The 20,555-nt window shown below is 36.5% G+C and overlaps 2 protein-coding genes across 4 annotated transcripts in view; one reads left to right on the forward strand and one right to left on the reverse strand.

Annotated features, from left to right (window-relative positions):
• The first annotated feature begins 13 nt into the window (after nt 1-13).
• Nucleotides 14-19,448, forward strand: JKAMP (JNK1/MAPK8 associated membrane protein). 3 transcript variants are annotated; one of them, XM_030855127.3, is made up of 7 exons: nt 14-148; nt 2,114-2,205; nt 2,779-2,933; nt 8,417-8,623; nt 11,851-12,032; nt 15,529-15,605; nt 17,486-19,448. In XM_030855127.3, the coding sequence occupies exons 1-7, from the start codon at nt 145-147 to the stop codon at nt 17,702-17,704; spliced, it is 936 nt and encodes a 311-aa protein (XP_030710987.1). In that variant the 5' UTR covers nt 14-144; the 3' UTR covers nt 17,705-19,448. The 3 variants fall into 3 exon arrangements, with proteins under 3 accessions (XP_030710987.1, XP_030710988.1, XP_030710989.1); XM_030855128.3 differs by having other exon boundaries at nt 47-148; nt 2,132-2,205; XM_030855129.3 differs by having other exon boundaries at nt 91-148; nt 2,082-2,205.
• Nucleotides 18,252-20,555, reverse strand: part of CCDC175 (coiled-coil domain containing 175) — a 75,825-nt gene continuing 73,521 nt past the window's right edge. The window contains exon 20 of the mRNA XM_030855376.2: nt 18,252-19,016. Coding sequence (XP_030711236.2) covers nt 18,916-19,016 — 101 coding nt within the window. The 3' untranslated portion in view covers nt 18,252-18,915. The remainder of the gene's footprint in view (nt 19,017-20,555) is intronic.

Genomic DNA, 20,555 nt, shown 5'->3' on the forward strand with positions numbered 1-20,555 from the left:
AGCCCGAGGCGGGGCGGGGCTTCGGAGCGGTCGCCCGGGTTACCAGGAGGCGGAGCCGTCGAGGCGGCTTTGGCCCGGATGTCCGGGCGCTGCGGCGGGGTCGGCTGATCCACGAAACTCTCCAAGGAAACCTACAAGCTGCCGATGGGTGAGTGATTGCCGAGGTCCCGGGAAGCATTTATCCTAGTCTCTGCTTCTTCCCTACGCTCCCAGCTCTGGGCTCGGCCACAGCGGGTGGCCTCCGGATAGCGGCGAATCCTTGTCCCTTCCTCCCAGCAACTCTTGGCCGGGCCGAGGTGGGATAGGGGTAGTCTCTGCTCCAGACAGACTGCAGCGAGGAGACCGACTGCAGAGGGGACGCCGGCTGCGTACTGGGGGAAGAGGCCAGGCCTTTGTTGTTTGTTCAAAATGTCACCTCAGTCCCTTTGTTTAACATTCCTGAGAGTTGACTTGACAATTTAAAGCGCGGGCGTAAGTGCAGGAAAACAGGAAAGGAAGCAGAAGCTAATTGCTGCTTAACGGTTGAGTCCTGCTTCAGCATCAAACGTTAAGTTTGGGGGGCCTTTCACAAAGGGGCATGACGGTTGCAAAACAAAAAATCTAGACCTCCTTTACTAAAGGAAATCAAAGGGGAAAGTGAGCGTGCAGTGGGAGCTAGGGTTTTTTTGGTCGACGGTAAGCTGTTGCGTTCAGTTTATCATACCGGTTTTCAGGCCTTGGATTTTGAGAAATTTTAGAATATTTACACTCAAATGTATTTATTATGCATCTGCTAGATGCCAAACCGGTATAGAAGGTTTCCAGTTCTTTACCTTCTGCCTGCTCAAAAAATCTGAAACAACTCGTTTCCGTCTATTAGTTTAGAACATTGTGATTACAACTGGTTTAAAAATAAGTGTCAAGTAAGGTAAAGAAGGCCATGGGTTTTTTAAAAAGTCAGAAATTTGATAAAAGTGAAAATATTAAACTTGAGACATTTTAGTCAGCGCCATTTCTATTTTTCTCTTAAGCACAAGGAGAAAGAAAAAAGTGTACTTGAATTTGAAAGAAGAAAGAGTATGGTGGATCAGGCAGTCTCTAGATTGTGAATTCATGAAGAATTTGGGAAATGATTGTTCAAGAATAGCCATAGAATGCATAATTTCCCAAGTTAATTCACATTTGGCCACAGTTGTTTTGGATTTATTCCACACGAGGCTGTAGGTTCTTTGCGGGTAGGGACTCTGTCATGTTCCTCCGTGAATCTTTAGGGGCCCTTCACCAGTGGAATCAGAAACTTAATGCATGTTTACTGAAGGAATGAGTCAATGATGGAAGGGAATCAGATGTCACTGATGAAACAAACTCGTTCGATAGTTTCTCCCTGTAGGTGAGGTCAAAGACAATCTGTAGGCCCTGAGTTTTTTGGTTAAAAAGAGCTGCTTTTTATGTTGTCCAAGCCTTGAGATCAGAGGGTTGATTCTAATGCAGTGGTTCCTAAGTATTGGTCAGAGGCCCAGTGACAGCCTTGATGAAATCTTCACTTGTCCTCTACAAAAATGACCAAAGTTAGGATAATTTACAAGCTTCTTGTAAGGTGAATGTATTTACTTTAAAGGCCTTCCCTTTATTCTGAACTTATGTCCTTTCTGCTTTTCTGGTATTAAAGGGTGTTTTGTCATGAAGGAAGGTGATAATAGATTTCGTGTGTATGCTTGCACTTAATGTCCTGACTGGGCAAAATAAAAAGTATCCATCCTCTCTTAGTCCTCTAGTTAAAAAAAAAAAAAAAAAAAGGAAATTCAAAAGGCTAGGCCATCTAATCAAGGGGAATGGCTGGTTGGAGCCACTGGAGACGTACCAGGTTAGGCTTTGAGTTGTGGGCATGAAGTCCGCTCTGCTGGTTGAGGACCTTAATCTTAAGGAACAGTATTAGCAATAAGGTTCCATGTAACCTTCAATAGTGTCACAGTGTAAAAGGAAACCTTTAAATAAATGCATCAAGACTTTTGTCTAATACATATTTTTTAATTGAAAGTGTGTTGAGATATTTCTGCCAAATGTTTCAGCTCTTATTACCTTATTTTTTATAATCACAAAAGATGTTACTATACTGGCATTTGTTTTTAAAAAGCTGTCGATATTCAACCAGCATGCCTTGGACTGTATTGTGGGAAGACCCTGTTATTTAAAAATGGCTCGACTGAAATATATGGAGAATGTGGGGTAAGTCTTAACATTTGTATGTTATTTCATTTGTAAAATCTTTTTGCTTCTGAAATCTTGTCACATGTAGAATAACTTTTTTCTTCGATGTATTCAACTTGTAAAAGAATATGGAGGCATTAATAAAATCCTTATTTGTGTTGTCATATTGATTATATATCTATAATACATCTTGACGGTCACAGTTACTAAGTTTTCTAATTTGATAGTTTTATAATAATTTCTAATTACTTTTTATTAATATAGAAAAGTGATTTGGACAATAATTTAGCATTACAACTCCAGAGCATTTCTCTGCAGTTTTTATATGGTGTTAATAACTAGGTTTTTCATGTAATATTAGTCAACTATTTTAGTAACTTAATAAAGAGTCCTTTAATAACCTTATACAGGTATAGCAAATGCAATGTAGATTGCTTTTTATTTTACTTATGCTTTCTCTTTTATTTTTAAAAGATGCACATGTAAACAGATGTTTAAACTGAAATGTGATGTCTTAGTGAATGATTTTTTGGAGGTGTTAACGTTCTAGGATAATACCTCTACATAAAATACTGTTCTTATATATCATAGGTGTGTCCAAGAGGACAGAGAACAAATGCACAGAAGTATTGTCAGCCTTGCACAGAGTCTCCAGAACTTTATGATTGGCTCTATCTTGGATTTATGGCTATGCTTCCTCTGGTTTTACATTGGTTCTTCATTGAATGGTACTCAGGGAAAAAGAGGTTAGCACTTTCTATGAATGTAACTGGGTGGACTGATGTTGGAATAGCTATCATTTAGAAGACCTTATCAAGTAATTATACTTCTGTTTTTGTAAAAGTGGCAAACCTGTTTTTCCTTTATCTTCTGATTACTTTTGACTGTGGCAAGGAAACTTAATGCTAGGGCATGCCTCAGTAAATATTAAGGGAAATATCCTTTGTCTGTTTTACTCTGAGTGATGCTGAGGGAGTATTTTAGTTATATTTTTATTTCTTAATTTCATTGGTTTTCTACAAAGACTTGGCTATGATTACAAACTGTTTATTGTTCTAAAACAAATACTTTGCAACTTAATACTAGTAATCTAGTATAATGTAGTTAAAATGTTATAGCTGCAACCTAATTATGAAAACTCATACTAAAACAAATCCAAAAAATTTACTGAGCATTGTGTTTTATGTTGAAAAGATCAGGGAAGGAGATACAAAAATAACTGATGTGGTTTATAGTCATACTCTTGTAGAGAAGACAAATGTATACATAACTAATTATAATACAAATCAGTCTTAAAAGTATATAACAAAAAGTATATAAAAGCTTTATAAACAAAATGCTCTGGAATCACTAAGAATGGAAGAGATAAATTGTGCCTGGTGGCACCCGAAACACTTCAAAAAAGGAACATTTTAGGCAGAAGCAACAGCGTGAACACTGGCAGGGAGGTATGAAACGTGATCTCTTGTGAGTGGGAATGGAAGTAGTTGGGTGTTCAAAGTGTGGATTGCATATGAGAGAAAGGTAATAAAAAGGAAGGTGGGAAAGGGGGTTGAGGCCAGAATGTGAAAGTTCTTGGTGATGTTGTGAACCTCATCCCCCTGGGAATGAGGAACCATAGTCTACGGTAGTACATTTCAGCCATCCTGGCTGTTGGTTCCTCTGACATTTCAGCATCTTTCCTGCTTTAAGTCCTGTCCCTTTCCCCAAACTGCTCTCTACCTGAAATACTCTCTTCTCCCTGCAACTCTTTACCTACCTGCCTTTTCTTCCTTCAGATCTCAGGTTAAATTACACCTACTCGGAGAGGCCTCCCCTGACCCAATCTAATGTAGGCTTGTCCCCGTTATTTTTCTTTTTTAATAGCACTCTCATTTTTTTGTTGTTTTTGCTTTGTATTTAGCAGTCAACACAATTTGTAGTTATGTTTGTCTCCTCATTTAATGTTATTTCCCACCCCTGACCATAGGCTCCATGAGGGCAGTGGCCATCGCTGTTGTTGTCTATGAAATCTCCAGAGACCAGCACAGCCGCTGGCACACAGTAGATACTCACTTAGTATTTGCCAAGTGAATGATGTATTGGTGAAGGGTTTGGTTTAGAGAAACAGCATCTTGGATGTATGTTTTAGGAAGATAACTTCTGTGGAGGGCAGATTAGTGGTGAGACATATTAGAAAGCTGTTGTCCAAGAAATAGTGATGGCCAGTGGTAGGAACGGAAGTGAAGAGAAGGTCAGGTGGAAGTAGAATCAGTACTTTTCTGGATCTACCTAATAAGTCCACAGTGATTATTTACGTTGGAAGAGCATTCATTACTTTTTCAGAAGACTCTATTAAAAAATTTTTTTAAAGCAGCTTTCATCCTGCTTTTAATTTCTGTTAATAGAATGATGAGAGATGAGGGCTAGAAAAGAGATGTGATTAACAGAGCTAAAATAGAATAATTGCTCATTTGGAACTTCTCAGCCCAGAGTGGAGAAGAGGTGGGTTTAATGGATGTACCTCACCAAATGCATTTGAACTAAAACATCAGATATGTTTTGAGAGAGAATTTTAGAGCAGAGGGTAGAGCCTTGGTTTGGGGGTAAAGCAGAGGTGTGATCAGTGCTTAGGCAGGAAAGGAGGTGGGTTTAAAAAGGAGGTTGCATATCCATGCTTTGCCTAGGAAATTGGTAGCAAGGAAGACAAGGACTATCTCTTGCATTTTCCTGAGACATTGCACTTAAAATCAAGGAAGCAGTGGCCTAGCTGACTGAGGCTAGACTCATGTTTCTCGACATTTTTTTCATTCTTTCCTCCTTAAAGAAGCTTTTTAGATACCTTTCTTCCCTCAATTCCACCTACCCCATAAAATTTTAATATCGCAGATATATTGTTTATTGGTTTATATAGTGTATGTATACATGTGCTTTATATATAAAAAGTGTAATATTATTTTATACTCAAGGATCCATTCTTGTCCCCTTGGGAGTGCTAGTGCCCATTGAGAATGCATGGGCTAGACACTAATCAAAACTTCCCTTTCTGGCCTGCTTGCTTTCCCCAAAGTTTAGTATTAAATTTGTTTTTCTTTTGAGGCCAGGGCAGAGATAGGCAGAAATTGCATGTTTTTTTATATAATGAAGCCAGAAGCTGTGCTTCTTCTGTAATTTGTTTTTATGTAATTTATAGCTTTCCAGATGTATTCATGCAACAGTCTTTAGGGATGTTTGCAATGTGCCAGGTGCTGTGCTAGGTTGTGGGATTCAGAGATGATGAAGATGTGGGTGCTCACAGTCCAGCGGATGAGGTAGACAGACCATCACAGTGTATGTGAGGGTCTATAGGAGAGGTGTGTACAGAGGTTTAAGGCTAGCTTAAAGAAGGAAGCAGTCAATTCTGTCCTCTCAAAATAGGGTGGTGTCACAGGAGAAGAAACTGACTTTAAGTTGAACTTTGAAAAATGAATAGTTTTTGAGAGAGGAATTGAAGAAAGAGTCAGACAGTAGGAAAAAGATGTGCAAAAGTCTAGAGCCAAGAAAGAGCACAGCATAACCAAGAAATGAGAGCTGAGGGTGCTATGAGAAATAGGGACTAAATGAGACCAAGATATAAAGAGGTTTGGGGCTGGGGGAGTCTTAGGAAATACTCCTAAGACCTGGGGACAACCCCAGAGCTGATCTTGAAGGATACACCATTTGCCAGATAGGTGACATGTTTTCAGGTGGAGCATGAAGCATGCTGGGATGAATGGAGCAGTGAGGAAACAAAGTAATTTCGTAAGGGCAGGAGGTGTGGGAGGTAAGGCTGGTAGGAAGTATTTTTCCTGAAAGGCAGATGGGATCCACTGAGGTAGTTTAATAAGGGGAGTTTTCAAAGCAGATTCCATTTTGTAAAGATTACGTAGTTGACTGCAGATGGATTGAAAGGGAGCATGATGAGAAGAGGAAGCCAGTAAGAAGGTTGCCAAAGTCATGGCAAGAAATAATGAGGTTGGGATTTGGCCTCTAAAAATATGAATTCTGTAGGGAAGCAAAAGATTGGATTATGTAATATGAAAGTGTACACGTTTACTTACATATTTTGTGTCTTCATCTGTGTAAAATGGCACAGGAGTTCTGCTTCCAACACCATGGGCTAATTAGGAGCTCCAGGTCACCCTCCTGCATGAAATAACTAAAGTCTGGAAGAGACATACTGTTTAAGACATTGCTGGTCTCACAGGAATAAGGGGGGATCTCCGAGAACTCTTCTTTTTCAGAAAACAAGCAAACCCACCCTGAGCTGGGGCCAGAGTGACAAACCAGGCAGTAGCGTTGGGAGGGTGGCCAGAGGTTAACTGCCGATAGCAACTGGGTAGTCCTTTCTGTTCCACGTGATGCTGAGTTGGGATGCACCCATCTAGAGGCTGGACTGGGCTGTGGTGTTCAAAATGAGTAACTCATATGCTGGAGTAGGTGCTGGCTGTCAGCTGTGAGCACATGGGGGCTGCTGACCAGCTGCTCTTTTATCTTTGGTATTCTGCAGCTTAATTATAATGTGAATTTCTTTTTATTTATTCTGCTTGGGCTGTGTTTTGCTTCCTAGGAAGCAATTCTGTGAATTTGTTTTTCATTCTTTCAGATGAGCCCAGTCAAACCACAGAACAGTGAGAAATAATCAGTGGTGGTTGTTTCAGGCCATTGAGTTTTAGGGTAGTTTGCTGTGCAATGATAGGTAACTGAAACATTGTGCAAATAGAAAACTCAAAAGCATCTATAGAGAAGCAATCATAAATAATGAGAGTTTAGTGAAGAGGCTGGCTGTAAGCTAAGTATATAAAATCAATTACCTCCCTATACTTCATTTACAGAATCACAGTACTGTGAGGTAGCCAAGACCAAGGTAGCTAAGCTACATTGGATTTATACTGTGGAACTTGACAAGCTAATTCTCTAATTTATATGGAAGTTCAAAGGCCCAAGAATGACCAAGACCACTGAAAAAGTAAAAGAATGTATGTAATATCAAGAATTATTGTCATATTCTGTTGTCTCAGGGATAGATAAATGGACCCCAGGAACAAAATAGAGAACCTAGAAACAGGCCGGTTATATAGGAGACTTGATATGGCAGAAGTGGCATGGCAGCTTAGTGGGAAGAACAGTAACTATTCAAGAAAATGCTGCTGCTGGGACAATTGGATATCCAAATGGGAAAAGCTAAAGTTATATACTAACTTAGACACAGAAATCTCTTCTGAGTTAAAGATTGAAACATGAAAAGCAAAACCTTAAAACTTTTAGAAGAAAATGTAGGATAATATTTTTCTTAGAGTGAGAATCTGCTAACCAGAAATTTAAAAATTGATAAAGGCAACTATATTAAAATTTAGAACATCTATTCATAAAAAGACATCACAAAGAAAATGAAAATTCAACCCGCAAACTGAGAGGAAGACATTTGCAACACGTTTTACTAACAAAGCAGAATGGATAAATAATGGAAAGATCACACAATGGATTATTATACAGCAAGGAAAACGACTGAACTTCAGATATAAGCAAAACCATGAATGAATCTTGGAAATGTAATTTTGAGTGGAAAGAAAAATCTCAGAAAGCTTACCTCACTTTATCATGTTGAAAAATAAGCAAAACTAAATAGTGGTTTTGAAGTATAAATACAGTTGGAATAAAACCTGTTTAGAAAAACTGATAAAGAACATTTAGTATAATGGTTATTTCTAGGGGAGAGACAGGAATATGGAATGGGGAGGAACAGGTAGATATAAATTGTTAATGTTTTAGTTGTTGGGTTAGGTGGTGAGCTTACGATGTTTATTATATTTTATAACTAATATGTATTACATATAATCTTTTATGTACTTTTAATGTTTAAGATAATTTAAAATGATGCGTAGATAACTTTAAGACATTTTTAATAATTTGGCGAGTTACTGAAGATAAAGGTAGATCTAATTTCTGCTCTTCTACACATTTAGACAATATTGGCACAGTGTTACCTGGGATGAGTATTTATCCCTTTTTAGTAAACCTTTAGTAAACCTTTAGTAAAGGTTAAATCCTTCTCAAGTAGTTTTCATATGTGCTTGGCTTTACTTACCTATTTAGAAGATTTTTTTGTTTCAGGATTTATCAGTTAAAACTTCTTTTTAGAATACATATTTTGAAGCATACACAGGTTTTATTAAAAGCCACGTAACATGCTGAGAATTTTCTGGTGACTGTGCTTCCTTTGTTTTACTAGTTCCAGTGCCCTTTTCCAACACATCACTGCATTATTTGAATGCACTATGGCAGCTATCATCACCTTACTTGTGAGCGATCCAGTCGGTGTGCTTTATATCCATTCATGTCGAGTATTGATGCTTTCTGATTGGTACACCATGCTTTACAATCCAAGTCCAGATTATGTTACCACAGTGCACTGTACTCATGAAGCTGTCTACCCACTGTAAGTATTTATTTAGATGTAAGATCATTTTTTTTTTAAATGATGATTATAGATTTCATTCATTTAAGCAGATTGAGCCTTGCGAAATGGCTCCTAGGCACTGGGGGAGATATACAGAAATGATTTTCTTCTTTTACGTGATACATAGTCTGAGAAGAGGAAATAGAAATACATCTTAGTATAATAGAAGTGAAAGTATTTTTGTGTTGATGTTGAAGTATGAGCACTTCTAAAATAAGCTATATCTGTTTCTTAAAAAGGGAATTATAAGGAAAACCTTTTTCTTATACAACAGAGAAGCAATATCTGACATACAGGAAGTAGTATAGGCTTTGGAGCTAAAAACAGGCTTGAATTTGAATCCCAGGCCTGTCAGCTGTTAACTTGAACATGTTAAGAGCCTCTTAACCTCGGCTTTCCTGTTGGTAAAAATGGGAATAATGATACCTTATAAGGTGACTTAAATAAATGCCTTACATACAGGAAGCACTTATAAGTAGCTGGCATTATTATTAGAGTGCTTGGCTTCATGTTCTTTCTTCTTTTTTTTTTTTTTTTAAATATCAAATTCATAACATTCTGTATAATATTACCCTGGCCTACGTTTTTAGAATTTCTGTGAATTAGTGTTCATTCTGATGTGTTTTTCTCAGTAAATGTATAATAGAAGAGTCTGGTATTTGTATTCTCATAGTTGTAGCAAGTTACCATTATGTAATATGCTCAAAAAAATAGTACTTTTTGTGCAATTCTTAATAGTACTAAGTGTCAAAAACAAACATGCACGTATGTAAAAAGATACTTTGCAAAAAACGAGATCCAAAAAAAAAGTAGAAAAAAACAACAACAAAACAAAAAACGAGATCCAGATATAGAGCTATAAAAATCTTTTCCACCTGCCTACCTTTTAAGTCCTGCAAATTATTTATATATATACAGAGACAACCAGACATATTTATATATATAAATTGTATCTAAAAGACTGATACTATCTTATTTGTTGATTTCATAGAGCTATAACCCTCAGCTCTGGGGAGTTGTCCTGGGGACTTGGAGAACTTAACCTGGTCCTATACAGAGAAGTTAATTACTGAATCAGATATTATATTTAAATAAGATGTATTTAAAACATCTTATTTAAAACAAAATCAGACTGATTTGCTGCTATTCATATCTATAGTGTTTTTTATAGTATCTGTAAATCCTGTAGGAGAGTCAAAAAATATGAGAACAGAGATGGCAAATAGGTACTCGCAGCCCTCATTCTGCAGTCATAACAGCCACTTCTAATTTATTACAGCACTTGTCCTGCTGAGTTGGGTGTAGCCTCAGAGCCTTGTCACAGCACTCAGTCAGACTCATCACACAACTTCATTGATTAGGACATTTTCCATCTGTTCACCATCTTTGAATTAAGTAGGTATTTTTTTTTTCTTAGCAGCTTTACCAATAGTCACTGTGGAATGGACTGTCTGCCTTGTTTTACTAATTATACAAAACAATGTTTTATTAAAAGTATGAGAAGATTTTATAATACTAGCATTTGAATTCATACATGTTACTTTACATAACCATTTAAACTTACATATATGGCTAGACTGGGGCTAAACATTTCTGAAAGCTGTAGGACTACCAAAGTCATAATGAATTTTTTTTTTTATAAGTCAACAAAAAGTAGTGGCGCAATATTAACAGAAACCTTTGGAACACTATTACATTGACTAGTGGAGGATATCTTCTCCATTGGTATATATAAATTCCTTACAAATTGAAAAATATCAGAATGGTTTTACTGATAATTATAGTTTTGAGGCGAAATTAATTAGATAAGATATGGAAAAATATGCAAGCTTCTATCATTAGAAACTTACTGCAAAAGGTAATGTTTACTAAAACTTTGAGTTATTGACAATGAGCAGTAATTACTGTTGTAACAAAACTTAGCTTTAGCTTGTCAGATTTATCCTATGTGCATATGAGGGGCATGGATGTGGGGGGGAGGTAGAGGATGAGGTCTTCTGGTGGAGAGCAGGGGCAGGAAACAGGTATCTGCTTCCAAAAGCTAGTTTCCTAGTTCTTTAGGACAGGTAGCACATGATGGTTTCCTTCTGATTAAAATAATAGTCTTTTTGGAGCTCTTAAGGAACTACAAGCTGAAGGAATAGACAGATTTTATTTTGTTTTGATATTGGTAAGAGGTAGCCTAAGAAGACAAAACTCATCATCCAAGAAGTGAGGCTTGAAATAATGCAGTATGGTACAGGGCTGGACCTAAAAGCATCATGAGAGCACAGCGACCCGGTATCATTCAGCTGTGTGGAGAAGAGGCATGTGGTCAGTTATTTGAAACAACTCCCGTGCTTCCCTTGACTCCCCCCTGCAAGGGAGAGGGTTTGCGTATAAGATAGTAAAAAAAATAATTTGAAAATCCTCATGGAAAGGAAGTTAAAACTATGTGCATAGAAATATAAATATTCAAAATAAGGAGCTAGAAACTATAGTCTGCTGATACAGAGATCTTTTTGCAACTTTTTTTCTGGTTGTAAAAATTACATTATAGGATATTTGGAAAACAGAAAAGGCATACCCCAAATAAAATAATCCATAGTTCCATTTCTTAAGATGATCACTGCTAAAAATGTCTTTCCAGCTGCACTTTTTATTTTTATTTTTTTTTTATTCTTTTTTAAAGAACATTAAGGTTATTCTATGCACATGCCGTTTTGTAGCCTGTTCTTGTCACTTAATGTATGAGGCACAGTTGCTTTTGTTGTTAACATTTCTTTCATAACTGGATTTTTAATGTCTGCGTAGTATTCCAGCATAAATGTACTCTAAAATTTAACCAACTTCCTATTGTTGAATATTTATTTTCTTCCTGAGTTTTCTTTATTGTGTGATTCAATAAAAATGCTTGTTCATCAGGTTTTTGTGTATACCTGATTGTTTCCCTTTGATAAATTTCTACAAGTAAAATTTTTGAATTAAAGGATATAAACATTTTAGGATTTTTGATACACATTTCCAAACTGTCTACCGGAAATGACTCAGCATACACTTTGCAGTGGTATTATGAGAGTCTTTTTGGTGAACCCTCCACCAGTCTGAATATTCGATGGATAGACTTTTTAAACCTTTTTCAGGATCTTTGATTTTAAAATGATCAATGATAAAAATACATTTTAAAACATATTTTTGATGTTATAATTTTTCATTTTATTTTCCAGATACACCATTGTATTTATCTATTATGCATTCTGCTTGGTATTAATGATGCTGCTCCGACCTCTTCTGGTAAAGAAGATTGCCTGTGGGTTAGGGAAATCTGATCGATTTAAAAGTATTTATGCTGCACTTTACTTCTTCCCAATTTTAACCGTGCTTCAGGCAGTTGGTGGAGGCCTTTTATGTAAGTTTGTTGGGTAAAGTCAATGAAATATATTTACTATATGTGATAAACAATATTTTCTCTGAGTATAATTTTGGACCTTTTTCTGTAGTTTGGTTTCTGTTTTTTATTCTTGAAAATAAACCATAGTATATATTTTTGCTAAAACATATCATCATTCTTTATCAAAACTGATTTCTGTTTAGAGAATACTTTGTATTTGAAGCTCACGTCAATAGGAAGATTTTTAAAACCTGAGTATAAATTAAAAAACATAATAGATGGAAATTATTCTTGATATAATAGATGGTTTTTACATATAATAGATGGAAATTACTCGTGATAATATATACTGTTTACCATTAAGTCTTAGTTTTCTAAATTCCTTTATGAAAGACTTAAGATATAGTAAAAAATCCTCAATATATTTTTTTAATATATCCATTCATTTATTCAGCAACCATTTAGACTGATCTGTGACTCGAAAGAAGAATGAGAGAAAGTTGGTGTTAAAGAGCTCATATATTACTAGGAAAGCTATAAGTAGCTGAGAGAACATAGTGAGGGACTTTTTGAACGTGTGACATTGAACATTGCAAGGATGTTGGATACCATCTTTATATGGAACCTGCGTGGGTGCAGAGGGCAAGCTTCTGGCCTGAAGGAACTGGGCAAGATGGCATCACTGTGCAAGTAATGTAGCTTAGTAATGAATTTGATTCAAAGTTAGGAGGGTGGAGCTGAGGATAAGGCCACGGGAAGAAGAAATTGGAGACTAGTCAGGGGTCTGTTATCCCTCATATTCTGGTTTTACAGATGTATTGTTTCTTTTGGCCTGCATAGTATTTGAAAATCTATAGTTTTTCCTAGCTCCTACCATTTCCTATTTTCTTAGATTTGGCCCACTTCAGTCATTCTCCTGGATGACCTCTGTAGGCATTTGAGGTTGCTATTCTTGCTCTAGGGACTAGAGACCTGCTCTTAAAAGGATTTCAGGAGGAAGAGTGACATGACTAGATTTGCATTTTAGAAAGATAACTTGGTAGCTGTGTGGAAGATGGATTGGCAGGGAAGAGAACCTGGGGGATCAGTTAAGAGATGACAGCCATAGGCCAGGCCTGACTGTCTGACCTAAAGCAGAGAAACACTGGGAAAGAAGAACTATTTCAAAGACAGAATTAACTAAGCTAGGTAACTAATTAAATATAGGGGTTGAGGAAATGGGAGGAGAATACGATAAAGGAGCTTTCTGACTTAGTAACTAGTGAATGTATGAATAATGAATGTTAGAATAAGCAAATAGGGTGGTGAGAAGTGAATTCAGTTTTAGGTATTCATGGAATATTCAAAAGAGCACAGGTAGTCATTTATCCTAGACAAGCTTGGGAGAGCTGACTAGGCTTAAAGATTTAAGAATTGCCAGCCCTCAAATCCCTGTGTCCTAGACTGCCACTGGTGCTATTGTATAGAACCTCTTGGTTATGAAATGGGGAAATGGAAAAGCTGTGGAAAGCAGGGAAAGGTTTGGAAAGTTAACCTAAGGAGACTGTCAGACAGTGTTACTTCCTATGTTGTAGCTGCCTATATGGAAAATGCCTTTTCCCACACTGAAAGTCTTTGGATCATTTTGTTAACAAGCCTCCACTCAAAACACATTCATAGGAGGATCAAGGAGTTATTGTTTATTTGCACTAAGTATAAACTTGTGCAATCTGCTGAGATTAGTCACAGAGGGTATCATACCAACTCATAATTTTATGGTGTTGAGAAAAGGCACCAGCAGATTTGGAGTCTGGTGAGGACTCATTTCTTGGTTCATTGATGGCTGTCTTCTTTCAGTGTCCTCACATAGCAGAAGAGGGAAGAGGTCTTTGAGGTCTCTTTTATAAGGGCACAAATCCCATTCATGAGGGCTCCACCCTCATGACCTAATCCATCCCAAAGGCCCCTACACCTACTAACAGCATCACATTGAGGGTTAGGATTTCAACATAAGAATTTGGGGAGTGGGGTCACAAACATTTAGTCCATGACAAGGGAATATAGCAAGTCTGAGCAAAGTAGAGCACCAAGAGGCTTCTGGTAGCTCAAGATACCAGGGTCTAGGGAGAGAGACACTGGGGTAATTAGGAAGATGTCAGTGACAAACTTTTACCTGCTTGGAAGTATTATTGAAGCCAGTTTTGAAGTGTGATCTTCCTCTGAACCACCAGCAGAACTAAAATGAAGATTTCCAGGCACTACCCCCAGCCAGACCTAGTTGCTCAAAATATTACATTGTTTTAGACCCTAGAGTAAGAACCACTCTAAATCCTGCTTTGAGCCCAGAACCTCCCTCTACTCCCCACAAGTTTGGGGCTAGTTGGAAATTTCCTCTTTCTCCTTTTTACTACCATTTCTTTCTCTACCAGTTCTTACTATCATTAGCAACATTGTTTAGCTATTTATAAGTTAATTGGGATTCTTTTGAATGGCTGGTTAGGACCTAATCATTGTCAGTTATTTAGTAATTGGAATCAGACCTGCATAGATAATTCAGAGATTCGGGCTGCCATATCCTTAATTAACATTTGAAAATGTTCCAGATGGGTTCCACTGCATTGTATTGTAGAATGATTAATAGTTTTAGTAACTGAAGTTAATCGTTTTAAAATAATTGTATAAAAATAATTCAAGGTATCTTTCTCAATTTGTCCATTTGTTTTAGTGAGCTATAAATTTAGAACATTTTAAGAGGTGGTATTTTTAAGAAAAAATTTCACTTAAAGTATTATTTTACTGTACTGTATTTGAAGTAGAACTGTCTAGAAATTTGACATTAAGAGCACTGAATGATCCATTTTGCCTTTGAGGTTTATTGGTATATGACCTTTTAATTAAAGCTGAATTACTCTTATATATAGCCTTTCTCAACTGAAGTTCCCCATCTGGACCACAAAACACAGAAAATTGAGTAATTATTTTGCCAATTCTCCCAAGTTTGATACATAACTAGTATCATGCGAGATGCATAGGAGAGAAGTTAATTCTTTACAGCAGTGGAAGCCTTCAGGCAGGGGTCTTCAAAGCTGGGCCAATGATAGTTTTACATTTTTTAACTGTTGGGAAAAAAAATCAAAAGAAGAGTAGTATTTCTTGACATGTGACAGTTATATGAAATTTGAATTTTATTGTCTGAATAACTTATAAATAAGTTATAACTTACAAACTTATAAAGTAAGTTTTACTGGAACACAGACACATCCATTTTCTGTATGATCTGGCTGCTTTCCCACTACAACTGCGGACTTAAGTGACTGAGACATAAACTGCGTGGCCCACGAAGCCAAAAGTACTCACTATCTGGTCCTTTACAGAAGAAGTTTGCTGACCCCTGCCTTAGAGCATTAGGGCTTCACTCTCTCCCAAGACTGGTTGAGAAGGTTTTTGTCTGTGGAAAGAATTATACTGTTTGAATTTTTTGATGGTTTATTCAGAAAATTTAATTTTCAGCATAATACCAATGTTTGTCTTTCAGACTATGCCTTCCCATACATTATATTAGTATTATCTTTGGTTACTCTGGCTGTGTACATGTCGGCTTCCGAAATAGAGGTAGGACATCTTTTTTCCTTTGTTAAAGACTTTTTTTTTAATAGATTTGATAACTGAATAGGAGAATAGTGCATATGATATGATATGTTGCAACTGATTGTTTTAGTAATCCTTGGCTAAACGATGCCACTCAGTGGCTTTTGGCTCATTAGTTCATGAAAAGTTGTATACTAGACAATATTTGCTTGGGAAATTAGTGAAGTAGTCAGGCTTAACTCCAGCATGTTAGAGAAAAAACTCATTTCACATCATTTATCCACATAGAAAATGTATAATTATTGAAATGTTGAACCCTATTAACACTATTTTGAAGGAAACATAAAAATGCTTTATTTTATATAGAACTGATTCTAGGCTTTTTTTTTTGCAGTGAACACTAACAGTCATCAATAATTACAGTGTACATTCCATACCCTTCTATGTTTTGTCCCTAATTTTATTCTCTTGATTACGGATGTGTACTTTTGCCCTCTAATATCTGTAATACTTTGGTGATTTGGAAATATTATTAACACTCACATTAGTTCCGATGCTGTTCCTATCTTGAGATATCCTTTTTGTGCCTCTAACTTTTTAATATTTCAGTGGAAGGCCACTGTTAGAACTCTTAGAGAGTAAACTCTAAAGGAATAAAAGTGTAACATGTCTTAGTACTCTTCCATTCTATGCTTGCTAACCTAGTGCCTATGCACTGTTTTCAGCCGCCCACTACAGTTGATATGTGCTCTCTTATAATTCTTAACATAAAAAAGTTCACCCCAGAGAAAGTTGTTAACTATTTTGGAGTGGTTGCTCTTGAAACTCCTGTTTCTATTACATTAGTGAAAGAATGAGAGGGGGGAACAAACCACCTAGAAATCATAGTGACTTTTAGGTAGACTAGCAGTAGAGGAACTAGACAGTATTTTTATGGTGATTTTTCAGATGCTTCCGTTTGTATTCTACTCCCATTTCTCCGTGGTAATCTTTAATCAACTTTGCAGTATAATTAAAGATAAGCAAATTAGTTTTGGCACTTTTATCAACTCTAGGGAAATGGGGGGGAAAATGATTGGATATTTGAATAAAATGAAGTTTTTGAATTTTTGTTTATTATCCATAGTTACTATGGAAAGTTCGATTAGCTTGAATCATATTTGTTTCTCTGCTGCTGGGAATCCCCCATATATAAAACATTCATGTGCTTCAATTAGCACTCTATACATGAATCAGAAATAGGGATTCAAGTCAGGAAAAGACAGTCAAGCTCTGGGTGAGCTGATGAGCCATTTAATGAGGGATAGTTGCTAAGTAACCAGTTGCAAATTACATTTTAGTGTGTTCATTAGCACATTTAGATATTACTTTTATAATAATTTGTTCCTTCCAATTTCTGTATATTGTAGAGCAGTATTAAAGATACAAGGGAAATCAGAGTAGTCACATGTCATTTCTGCTCCCTTCTAAGTATCCAGGCAGCAGACTCTAGGAATGCTGGAGTTAAGGAAGTTGGGTGTATGTACCTCCTCCTTCGCACTGGTAGACTCAGCTGCTGTGGATCAGGGCAGGAAGAAGGCACATAATGTGGCGTTCCCCTTCCAGTTCAGCTCTTTCAGAAGAAGCGGTAGTGTTTCAGGGTCGAATGGTGGTGCAGACCAGAACTTAGAGACGTGGGCTCCCATCTTGGTGCTGCCGCTGAGTGCTGAATGTAGGAAGCCTCAGTTTCCTCATCTGTGAAGTGTAGTAGCAAGACTGGGTGATTTCTTAGGTCCCTGTGATTCTGAGGTTATGATTTTGTGTGACAATAATATGTTTTAAAGTAAAATGTAATAAATTATCTAGCCAATTCAGCCCAATAATCTGTATTTCTCTTCTTTTCTTTCTTTTATAAAATTATGTAGAACTGCTATGATCTTCTGGTCAGAAAGAAAAGACTCATTGTTCTCTTCAGCCACTGGTTACTTCATGCCTATGGAATAATCTCCATTTCCAGAGTGGATAAACTCGAGCAAGATTTGCCCCTTCTGGCACTGGTACCCACACCAGCCCTTTTTTACTTGTTCACCGCAAAATTTACCGAACCTTCACGGATACTCTCAGAAGGAGCCAATGGACACTGAATGTAAAATGCCAAAAAACCCTAAGAAGTGTTCTTAATAAAAGGAAGTAAAGAAAAAAATGTATTAGTACTCTTCTGTCATACATGGGAATATGATTGTCAGTACACCTAATGTTATGGGGGGGGTTGTTGTTTGTTTTCTTTTTTTGACTTAACAGATTTTGTGGTTTGATGGAAAATACAAAATCCCATCATTCTCCATTATGTAGTATAACACACCATACACTTAGAGCACACGGTTATATTACCCTAGAAACCTATTAGGAAGCACTTGCCTCTCGCAATAATTTAGCTATTCTTTTGTGCAAAATCATGTTTCTGTGTACCTAGCAATGTGTTGTTCCCGCTTTTATTAAGAAAAACTGTAACAAGTATAATCTGGAATCCTTAGCATTGGCATAATTGTGCATGCCTGTTGTGTTTCAATGTTTCAAGTATACTGAATTATAAAGTCAGACGTACTTGTGGGGTCTGATAGCAAACATGGAAATCAAGTATGTTGTTTTTTGTTATCTATTTATTTTCACCAATACAGTATTTTGATCTATTACAAAAATAGAGCATAATTTATATAACAGGTCTTTTGTTTTAGATAGTTTGGTTGAAGACATCTTCAGGTTATTCCTGTTCCTGTAAAGAAAAATGATAATAAAACGCTTAACTACAAAAAAATCTCAAATATCTGGCATTTAATTGTATTTGCCACACTAATTGTGGAAATAATTCAAAATGTTAAGTAGTAAGGTTAGTGTCTCTTTCCCAAATGAATAAATATACTTCCTTCCCCCATATCTCATTTTTGAAGGATATATGCATGTGCCATATTTTATGAATCCTGAGACACAATTTTTGTCACATTGTGATATCTCAGTTGGTAGCTTCCTAGATTTAACAAAATACAGAATATCTACAGTACATAAAGTTTTCCTGTGGTTGGTTGGTAATACGTGTGCTGTGATTTTTATGCTCTGAAGTCTTCAGGAGACTCATTATTGGGAGCAAAATAAGATTTTTGCACTTAATAATCTGACCATGTTTATCCATTTGTATTTTTAGAAGGTTATTTCCTTTTTCTGCTCTTTGGCGAGGGTTGCGTGAGTTTGTTAAATCTCAAACTTTTAAGACTTCCGTTGACAGTTGCAAAATATAAAAGAAAATGCACTCACTTTTTCTGTAGTTTTGTACCTTTTAAATTCACAACAGGTGTATCCTTTAAGTTATTTTGTTAGTTTTTCTTTGTTGTTTTTTTTTCATAGTACATTCAACCACTGGGAGACGGATTCTTTTGATAGGACTCTGTTTCTTCTTATTTTCTGTAGGAATAAATAAAATGTAAAAAGTCTATATGTATCTTATATAGGTTTATGTAGTTACAATTTTAAATTGCCCCAAGAATCCTCAACTGGACGATTGTATAATGGGCGGGGGTGGGGTGGGGGATGGTGCTGAGGGATCATGCATCTGATTACCAGGACTATCTTTTTGTCGCAGTACATTTGGAGTCATTTTAATAATTATTTTCCCCTCCAATGTCCTCTTCTAGCAGAAAAGTGCGTATGCAAAAGGAGAAATTGTGCAAGTAATATGATTACAAGTCCTCAAATGCAAAGAATTTCGGAAATAATACATATTTGCATTTTTAATTTGCTTCCTTAAGAACAAGACTAGAACAATTCATAGCAACTGTGGTTGCTAATGTTACTAAATAATTTGTTAAAATGGTCATTAAAAATACACAAAAAACAACCCTTTTTCTAGCTCGGCTTTGTTTTGTCTTAGATCCTTGTACTGTATTACTACTCTGGCTGCTACAGTGTATAGTAATTACTTTGCTAACTAGTACTGGATAGGTAATATAAAAGTTAAAATACTTTCTTAATTTGGGTCAACTGATAAAAATAACAATTACATTGTTATATATTTGTCTCAAACCGATAGTTTTCAAGACTTGGCTGCCCAATGGAGCCAGCTGGAGAGAGTTCTAAAAACACGCCGGGGTCTCACCCCCAGAGATTCAGGGTGAATTGGTCTGGCTGAGCAGAGGGATTTTTAAAACTTCCTCCAGGTGACTCTAATGTTTGAAAACCATGGTCTAAACTCTCTTCCTAGTTCAGATCTTAATTTTTCGAAGAGATCTTTTGAAAATTTCTGAGCAAATGATTTTTTTAAGTATTTCTTACTGAAATTTTGATTCTGCTTCAATAATTAGGCTCTTTTCCAGAATTAAATGATCAAAATAAATTATATCAAGTCCTTTTCATCACAATAACAAAAAGATAACTTTAACAGAGAGTTACACGAATTTTTTGATCTTTCTCTAAAAATATCTCTTGGCCTAAAAAAGTCTTCTGTAGAGCACATATCAAGTTAAAATATTTGATTAGCACACAAAGTGTTTATCTGTAACCTAAGTTATAGTACATGGTATAATACTCAGGGATTTTTGGAATTTTTAAACAAAATTATTTTTAATACTTCTTTACAAATAATCTGTACACAGTTACTATTTGGTTTAGGTATACACCAAGAATTAACTTATTTACCTTTAATTTACAAGAAAGAACGTTAAAGCAAAAAGTAACGATTTTAGTTTTCAGGGTGAAGTCTGGCATTTCACATTTGGCCAAGCCTATCCCCCACTCTTGCCAACTGGTACCCCCAGCAGATCTCCACTCAGCCACGCTATTACTGTTCCTGGCCAGCTTACGTCAGCTGCTCCTTCAGGAAGACATCCCTGTATATTCCCAACGCCCCAAAAGATTGAGAGGTGCCTCTTTACCCTCCATAGCCACTCACTAGAAGGAATCCACCATATTCTAATCATCTCTTCACTTGTCTGCTTCTCACAGTGT

Source organism: Globicephala melas, chromosome 2 (genome assembly GCF_963455315.2).
Source record: "Globicephala melas chromosome 2, mGloMel1.2, whole genome shotgun sequence".
Taxonomy (NCBI): domain Eukaryota; kingdom Metazoa; phylum Chordata; class Mammalia; order Artiodactyla; family Delphinidae; genus Globicephala; species Globicephala melas.